At 37.4% G+C, this 9,774-nt stretch overlaps 1 protein-coding gene across 3 annotated transcripts in view; it reads right to left on the bottom strand.

Moving 5' to 3' along the window:
- Window positions 1-343: 343 nt before the first annotated feature.
- The window catches only part of Gcsaml (germinal center associated signaling and motility like), a 45,423-nt gene continuing 35,992 nt past the window's right edge, over window positions 344-9,774 (bottom strand). For all 3 annotated transcript variants that reach the window (XM_074055383.1, XM_074055382.1, XM_020151839.2), the window contains 2 exons: window positions 1,872-1,900; window positions 344-964 (listed from right to left, as the gene is read on the bottom strand). In XM_074055383.1, the coding sequence (XP_073911484.1) occupies window positions 725-964; window positions 1,872-1,900 (269 nt within the window). In that variant the 3' untranslated portion in view covers window positions 344-724. The remainder of the gene's footprint in view (window positions 965-1,871; window positions 1,901-9,774) is intronic.

Genomic DNA, 9,774 nt, shown 5'->3' with positions numbered 1-9,774 from the left:
AATTATAAAATTAGACACTAATCATGCTCCTTCAGAAGACGTATTTAGCCACAAGTTAAATTAATTGGTAAAACTATAAGCACAAATTTCTTTCTTCCTTTTTATTTTCTTTTCAATCTTACTGACAATTCAATTTACTATTGAATAGAAAAGATAATGAAAGGCAACTGTGTCTGAGTTGTTTCATCTTTTTTTGCTATGATATTTTCAGTTCTCAGAAATGTCAATATAAATTTTTAATTTTTAAACTATTACCACAAGTTTCTAAGCAAAATTCTCCTATACACGGAAAAGGCAAAATTAAAATAAATATCAGGTTAGCAAAGAGTCTACAATCTTGTCCTATATTTTTAAAGTTTATTAATTTGATTACACATTAAAATGAAAATTATCTTAAGAAGTGGAAATGTTGGCATTTGGAATATGCTTAGAATAGAAGATTCTAGAACATATATCTATGTGTTCTTATTGTCTAGGAAGGTTTCTTTTACCACCTCTGTGTCCTCAAACCTTACAAGCACAAGCATGTAGAATACTATATGTGACTATGTGAATTAATATGACTTCACCAGACCATGGAGAGTTGTCCAGGAAAGTAAAATTTTATCATTTCTAAACTTGGTCAGGAATGAATGCATCATGAACTACCGAAAGTGAAGAAGTTCCCCAGAGTTTGCTGTTCTTTCACCTTCATTGACAAAAGATAATGAGGAAGCTGAGGGTTTTATTTGGGAAGCACAAGTTCATAGTCATGCTCAGGTGTACAGGAAGAAAGACCAATAACAGAAGTCCTAAGCAGGGAATATTCTGTCTCTAACTCTGCTTTGAAGGGTCTCCCTCTCCTTGTGGTGGAATCAATGTTCTCATAACCATCATTATTGGAGTTCAGGGAGGTCCTTCGAAGGGGCAGGAGATTAATGACAGTATAGCACACTTCTTCATAACCACTTCCATTCTCATTGTCCTGAGAAACACAAAGAGAAAAGTCATGGACTCAGGAACACATTTTAACTCAGTGTCCACCCCTTCTTTGCATACTTGATGCTGCTTCTACACCTTGGAAATCCAAAGTTCTTGTTCCAAATCCTAGTATCTTAGTGACCTCATTTTAGTAGCACATACTATGCCCCAAACTAATATGTACTTCACTTTCATCTCTCCTTGAATAAAGAAAGAGGAAATGACTATGCTATTATTCCTCTGAGAATCTACAGAAAAGTAGTCATACACTTTAGGTTACACATATTGGGACACAGTATATGCAACAATCAGACCTTAAAAAGCAATTAATCAAGTCATATAATAAATCTTTCTAAGAGAAAATATCAATAATAAAATTTGGAGTGTAAATGCATTTTCAATTACATAAATAGTGAAGGAAATAAAAAATTAAAGCATTAATATATAATTATTAAGTCAATAACAAGCTTATGATATAATTTTAAAAGGAAAAATTTTCCCCTAGGTTATTGATTTCTATCATGTTTGTAAACATAAATATACCTCCCATATACAAGGACTGGCAGAGAATGTGAAAAGCTAAAAGGAATTAACATTCTATGGGGTTAAGATTATAGGGTAAATTTATTTGACTTTGTCTGGTTCTGTCAGAATAGTTTTGAAAATTAAAATATTTCAGCAGAATTGGAGGCATTAACATAATAACTTTTTAATGGTCTGAATCAGTTAAGATACTTTTGATTTTTATTTCATTCCTTCTGCACTAAAATTACCAAGTAAATTATTTAAAACATGTAAGTCCACTTGGAAATTACAAGTAAAGGAAGACAGATGCTACTCAAATAAAATCATCTGCATTGAAACTTAATTTAGTCTTTAGTCTTGACTTTGTTTTGTTGACTTTTAGTTACCTGATTAGAAGTGTATGGAAATTCTTTACCTAAGGATTAAAAGGTAAAAAGAAAGTAATGTGAGACTTTTTGAACCATCACAGGCCCAAGGGAGAGATGAAAAGGAGAGAACATAGCAATTAAACTACAAAAAAGACCCATTATGTAAACATCTAACATCTTTCCCTTTTATGTCAAGGTTCTTAAGATTCAATACTATTTTGTCAATATAAATAATATGCATCAAGTCTTTGATGTGGAATATGATGATAAAATATTGTCCACAAATATACTATGACAATGAAGTATGGCAAATATAAAGAATGATTGGTACTATAAATTTAAATGATAAATTACATAAACATATCACAGGAAAATCATAAAGTATTTAAAGATGAACAACCATTATTGTGATATGTATAGAAATAAAAGAAGTAACTATTTCAAATTATACCCAAATACATAGATTCAGGTTGAGACCATCTGTGAATGCTAAAGCAATTTGCTACACATGGAAATCTAAAAAAAACTACTAAATTTTTTAATGAACAAGTTAGGATTAAGGAGATCCAGAATGCTAAATATGGCAACAATCCCTATTTAAAAGAAAAGAAGTGGCTGATTCTGAAATCTACAACTTAATATATTTGATAGTGATTCTTAGACAATATTAAACAAATTAAGCAGATTATGTGGAATAAAAGTAAGAATTTCTAATGGCAATTTTTCTCAAATTAAAAAGTTATGTTCAATGCACTAGTATGAATGCTGCATAAATTCATATATTTTAACAAACAATTTTTATACTGTTCTGTAATCATAAACTGAGGAAGTTATGTAGCCTAAATATAATTCAATTATAGCATTAGAGACAATGATTTGGAAAGCCATATGTTAGTGTAAAGGGTATGAAGGAATCCAAGAGTATAGAGTGAGGTATTTGCACTATTGGTGCTAAAGTTGTGAAACTATTTAGAAATAATGGTATTAAGTTTTAGATTAGAATGATGGAATATGTGTGACTATGTTAAAGTCAGTTGAATTAACACTGTGAGTAGAACATAGGAATTCATCAAGAAAGAATGTGAGCTTTAGGTCAAAATGAGAATAACTGAGGGAATTTCTGACTGAAATTATCCTAAATCCCATCCTCCCACAACTCTCTTTTCTCAGGTGAGTCACTTCCTCTGAGTCTGAATATTGAATGAGTCTTCCTTTCTTGCTTGAAAACTCCAAGGAAGTCACCTGGCAAAGGAAAGCTAACTATTCTGTGTAAGCAAGAATACATCACCATATTCATTTCAATAACAAAATCAAATCAAAGTATGCTTTTGAAATATTAAACCACAAGGTAATATTTACTGTGTTAAAATCACCATCTGCCAAAGTCAAGCAAACAAAAATATGAATTGAGGACCATGTTATTATTAAGTGGCTTTGTGGGTTCTACTATGAAGAGAAGCATATACATTTTATGGGACTGAATATCTTCATACCACTGCAGTTATCAGAGATTCTGGACTCAATGTCACAGCTCACAGAGTTAAAAGCAGTTCTAAGTTGGTGGAGTGGCTGAGATCCATAATTCCAACACTTGGGAAGTTAAGACAGAAGGACTGTGAGTTCAAAAGTATCTTGGACTACATAGTGAGAATGTGTTTTAACTTCTACTTGTTGACCAAAGTGGCTACCTAGAAACAGATCTCGGGAATTACTCATATTAATGCCATTGATGTTTCAGGTTGTATTAACCCCCATCGCTCCTACAAAAAATTACCACAGACTTTGTAGCTTAGAAGAATGAAAACTTAACATTCTGAATTATGAAGTGATTCCTGAAGGAGTTAGGATGTGCCATCTCAAAATAAGCCAAATTGGTATATCATGTCAGTTGAAAACACCTGAGGAACAATAAATGTAGAAAGGACCTTGACCTGTTTTCTCCTATACACAGCAAGCCATAAAGATTGCTTTGGAAGGGATGTCTTCCTCATACCAAGGTGGGAAGATAGACTTAATCATTGAGACTAATTATTGGGGCTATAATGAATCTGCATAAACAAACACATTGGATCAACCCTTACCTTCCCACTAGATTTTACACACACACACACACACACACACACACACACCTGTGTCTCTTAGTGACATGCCTAGAGTTGAGATCCACTTATTCTGTCATTCCTTAACAGATGTGTTACTCTGTCTAAAAAGTATAAAACCATCTTATTTCAGTCCTTTCTTATAAACTAGATTGTTAATTTGGTTCCTAGATCTCTATCTGGAGTCCATATAAGAACTAAAGGCAGCTCTAATGAAGGGATCTTTCTCCACTGCAGTTCCACTGGGCTAAAATCAAGGTATGGGGGCTGGTGGAATGTCTTAAGCAGTAAGAGTGCCTGCCTAGCAAGCATGAGGCCCAGAGTTCAAACCCCATTGCCGCAAAAAAAAAAAACCAAAGACATAAAAGCAAGGTATGGGCAAGTCTTCCTTCCTTTCTGGAGGTTCTAGGGAATACTCCATCTCTTTCACTTTTCCAGAAACTACAGATGCATTTCTTTCTTTGAACACAGCCTTCTCTACCTTCAATGTCAGCAATGTAAGACCACCAGTGGTTGAGTGAATTTTTCACACTCTGCCTCACTCTGGAGCATATAAGCTCAAAATTTGTGGTTCAAAGACTGAGCAAAGGGCCAAGGAACTACCTGACAAAACCTGCTTTTTACCTCAGTCCATTAAACAGGGCAGAAACAGCTCTTCCCATATCCTGTATATTTCACTTGAACTCCAACAGATAGGTAAAAGCAATATTCTGACCAGTTGAAAACAAAAACACATTGATTTCTAACTTACTTGCTCATCATAGTCCAAATATTTGGTGAGCCTCTTAGAATTTGGGTTAACACTCTTGGGGATATACCCAAAAGACTGTACCACAGGTTACTTCAGAGTCACCTGCACACCCATGTTTATGGCGGCACTATTTACAATAGCCAAGTTATGGAAACAACCAAGATGCCCCAGCACTGACGAATGGATTAAGAAAATGTGGTATCTATACACAATGGAATTTTATGCAGCCATGAAGAAGAACGAAATGTTATCATTTGCTGGTAAATGGATGGAATTGGAGAACATCATTCTGAGTGAGGTTAGCCTGGCCCAAATGACCAAAAATCGTATGTCCTCCCTCATATGTGGACATTAGATCAAGGGCAAAAACAACAATGGGATTGGACTTTGAGCACATGATAAAAGCTTTAGCACACAAGGGAGGGGTGAGGATAGGTAAGACACCTAAAAAATTAGCTAGCATTTGTTGCTCTTAACGCAGAGAAACTAAAGCAGATACCTTAAAAGCAACTGAGGCCAATAGGAAAAGGGGACCAGGAACTAGAGAAAAGGTTAGATCAAAAAGAATTAACCTAGAAGATAACACACATGCACAGGAAATCAATGTGAGTCAATGCCCTGTATAGCTATCCTTATCTCAACCAGCAAAAACCCTTGTTCCTTCCTATTATTGCTTATACTCTCTCTACAACAAAATTAGAAATAAGGGCAAAATAGTTTCTGCTGGGTATTGAAGGGGTGGGGAGGACAGGGAGGGGGTGGGATGGGTGGTAAGGGAGGGGGTGTGGGCAAGGGGGAGAAATGACCCAAGCCTTGGTATGCACATATGAATAATAAAAGAAAAAAGAATTTGGGTTAAGTCATATGCCAGCAGGAGTAGGCCCAGAGTGAAGACTCTTCAGTAAAAGGATTTGAAAAGCACAAAATGTGGTTTCAGTAAGGGAAGGGAGCCAAGATGTTGTATAATATGTTTACACTGTTTTGACTCCATGAATGAGAAGAGTTGGGTAACACATGAGAGACTATATTCTGAAGCTAGAAAAAACAGAAGATCATTAGGAATCACAGAAGAGGTGGAAGAACAGCAGAAAAGCACAGAGAAACCAAGACAACCAAGAAAAGCAGCAAGTACTTCCAAATCCATCCCTGACTCTTAGGGAAATAAAGGGGAAGCTGAACATGCAGTTACAAGGAAAACCAAAAGCCTTAACAACAGATAGACAATTATATCTCCTGCAAGCCTTAAACCCAAATAAAGGGATTTCTGAGACTGAGACTACTCTGACATGGAAGTCTAGCCTTAAAATGAAAGAAATTCTGTTGCTCCCCTTATCTTGGAGGAAGGCACAAAGGCACCATCTTGAGAGATTGTCTATTATTTGAGACTGAGATACTCTGGGTGTTTGAAAACAAGCAACAATCACAACTTTTGCTATGACAACATGACACAGTATCTGGATGGGAGACAACCACAAGAGGTGATTGAGAAGAGGGAGAGGGTCTGACATGGTCCAGAAGAGAAGTTCAAACAGCAAAGAAGTCTGGCAGGTGTGGTGGCTAGAGGCCCCACCCCCCTAGCAAGGAGGTTGTCTCATCACCAGAGGCTCACAGCAGAAACAGAGCACTGGGGTTGTAGCCAGCCTGGTATTCAGCCTCCAGGGCCTGCCTCCTGGCTGAATGTATTGGCTGCTAGGTGGATCAGGCCCTTCAGTCCAGATGCTCCAAATCATAAGAAATCCATAGTTTCCTCCCCACCATGAATAGGTGAACTTTTTGGCAGAGTCTGAAAGCACTGAGAACCACCCCTAGGAACTGTGTCTTAGTGTGTATTTGCTGCCAGGTAAATCTGAAGGCCCAGAGCCCAGGCTTTTCCCAAATCAGATGATTTCCACAACCTCCTCTGTCCAACAGGGATGTGAACTGCTGGGCAAAGTCTGAAAGCATTGAGGCCAGCTGCCAAGAAATTCAACCCAGCATGTGTTTGGTGGATTTAAGGGACCTAGCCAAGGCCTGCTGAATCATGATTTCCTGAGCCTCCTTCCCCAAATAGGGAGGTAAACTAGTGGGCAGGGTCTAGAGAAAATTGATAGCTGCCACTGTGAACTGCATACCAGTGTACATTAGCTGCCAGGCCAGTCTGAGGGCCTCCATCCCAGACCCTCCAAATCACAGCCTACCACAGCCTCTTCCCCTGTTTTCTATCTGCACTCCATTATGCATTCAGAGGTCACCCAGGCCTAGGACACTTGCTGAACCTGGGGCAAAAACAGGGGGTATTTATGGAATAAAAGGGAACTTGTCCAGCCCACAGGTTGTAAAGCTCTCTACAGCTACCATCAGCCCTGAGTATTCTAAGGAAAACTACAGTGACAATAGCCCAGAAGTGGACAACCATCTTTTGTACAAGAGACTTCAGCTATTTTTCCTCAATCTGTGCAGTGCTGGGGGATCAGGCCCAGTGCCATGAGCATGTAGGAAAATGCTTGCCTAATGAATGGTACCCCCAGTCCTATCATAGAAATAGCATTTCATCTTGGCTACTACACTGTCTTGCCTGAACAGGACAGTGAGAATAATTCAACTAAAAGACTACAAGTGATAAAAACTTCCAACCAACAGGGTGGCTTTAGATGCACAGATTCCAATGCAGAAACACACAAAAAACATGAAAAAACAAACTCAACAACTACACAAAACAAGCACTAATGACAGTGAAGTGGATGTAATTTCAAAGTATTAAAAAAATATGACTGGGGATCTGGAACAAGTGGTGGAGCACTTGCTTAGCAAGTATGAAGCCATAAGTACTACCAAAAATGATTTCAAGAATGATCAATGAATAAGCACTTGAATGAACTCCAAGAAAACTCAAATGAAGAGCTAAATGAAATAAAGAAGACAATGAAGGACATGAAGGAGGAATTCAATAAAGATATAGAAATTCTGAAAAAAAAATCAAATTAAAATTCTATAAGTGAAAAGCTCAAAAAGTCAAATAAAAAACACAGGTGGAAGTCTCTCCACTAGATTGGATCAAATTGAAGACAGAATATCAAGGCTTGAAGACAAGATAGATGTGTTAGAACATGCAGATGAAGCTAGATGAAAAAGAACTGAAGAAGTATGAATGAAGCATGTAATTTGTCTAGGATATCAGTAAAAGACCAGGCATATGAATGATGGGCAGAGAAGAAGAAGAGGTTAAAACTAAAGGCATTGAAAATATATTCAATAAAGTAGTAATAGAAAACTTCCCAAATCTTGAGAAAGAAATAGTCACCTAGATACAGGAGCCTTGCAGGACTCCAAACAGGCAAAATCAGAAAAAAACCTCCACATGTCATATTAATGTTAAAATATTAGGCATACAGAACAAGAAAAGAATATTGAAAGCTGCAAGAGAGAAGGTCCAACTCACCTATAAATGCAAACCCATCAGAATAATAGCAGATTTCTCAAAAAAAAAAAAACCTAAAAGCAAGGAGAGGATGAAATGATGTATTCAAGCCCTAAAAGAAAATAACTGTCAGCACAGATTAATGCACCCAGCAATGCTATCTTTCATAACTGAAAGAAAAATGAAAACTTTCCATGATCAACAAAATCTAAATCAATCTGTAGCCACCAAACCAGTGCTATGGAGGATACTTAATGGAATCCTACACACACAAGAAGAAGATAAATGCAACCATAAAAATACAGAAAAGAATAAAACTCACCAGAAGAGAGTAAAAAAGGTGAATATCATTGATACATTTTCTATACAAGAAGGTATATATAATATTTAAACCTATTGAAATCACCATAAGAAGGGGACTAAGGTAGAAAGGGAAAAAATGGAGTGGATGAACCAATGCGGGATATAATACATATATATTATATATGTCATAATAAAACTCCCTGTATAGATATCTTAAGCAAACAAAAATGTGTTTTTTAAAAAATAAAGACAGGGAGATCCAAAATAGTGACTGGGACACAGATGCAGACAGCATGAACTCTGTGAGTCAGGGACTTTGCTGAGATGCTACAGACACAATTCACGGAACTAAAGCACAAGGGAGAGCTGAAACTTCGGCACCCTGAACCCCTAGAAATAACAGGCAAGCACCACCCCATGCTGCCGCAACCCACCTTCCAGACTGCCAGGCCACAGCCCACCTACTGGCCCAACAGCACTCCACCCTCAGACCCACCAGGCCACCACCCCATAGATCCCCCAAGCACACTGGCTGCTGCCCCTCAGGCACGCCAGGCCGCCACCTGCTGGCCTGCCAGGCTATCAGCCACCACCTCCAAATGTGCTTGGGAGACCTTCAGCAGACCAAACAGAATATTTTCCTGCTGAAGCCACACTTCACAAAAAAACCCAAAAATAAGAAACAAAACTCTGAAACCTTGAACTCCCCCCATCTGTAAAAAGCTTCACATGCTGTGTTACACTGAGAAAACAGGAGGGCTCCAGCACAACCAGACACTGGCTCCAAACCTGCCTAGGAGATGCAGACAAACAGGACTGGATGCTAAAGGAGAAACACCTACTAAGACTGAAATTCAACTGTTCCTGAACCGGGATATTTTTCTTTAAGTGTTTATTTGTCTTGTTCACTATTTGATTGTCCACCATCTCTCCCTGTTGATTTTTAAAGTTTTCCTTTTTTTTCTTTCTTTTTCTTTTTTTCTCTTTCTTTCTTAGGTTTGTTAGTTTTATTATTGTAAGTTAACTAATACTAAATTACACATAGACCAGGGACAAAAACAGTACCAAGTAAAATGATGGGAAGACGAAAAAGGGATGGAAAGCACTCTCACCCTAAAAATAAATTAGTATAGGAATTCAGAGGGAAATGAAGAAAACAATATCTAGATCCAGACTCTAAAAAAACAAAGATAAACTATACCAAAGAACCCAATAAAGCCAACAAGAACACTCTGAAAGAAGAAATCCTGAAAGTAATCAATCACAATTTCCTACAGATGATACAAGCCACGGTCAACCAAAATGTACAGGAGGCACTCAAGAAATTCCAAGACAACAAAAATAAAGAATATGAAAAAACACAAAAACAAA

Source organism: Castor canadensis, chromosome 15 (assembly GCF_047511655.1).
Source record: "Castor canadensis chromosome 15, mCasCan1.hap1v2, whole genome shotgun sequence".
Classification (NCBI taxonomy): domain Eukaryota; kingdom Metazoa; phylum Chordata; class Mammalia; order Rodentia; family Castoridae; genus Castor; species Castor canadensis.
Note: the sequence above shows the minus strand (reverse complement) of the source record. Positions and strands in the feature narration are given on the sequence as shown.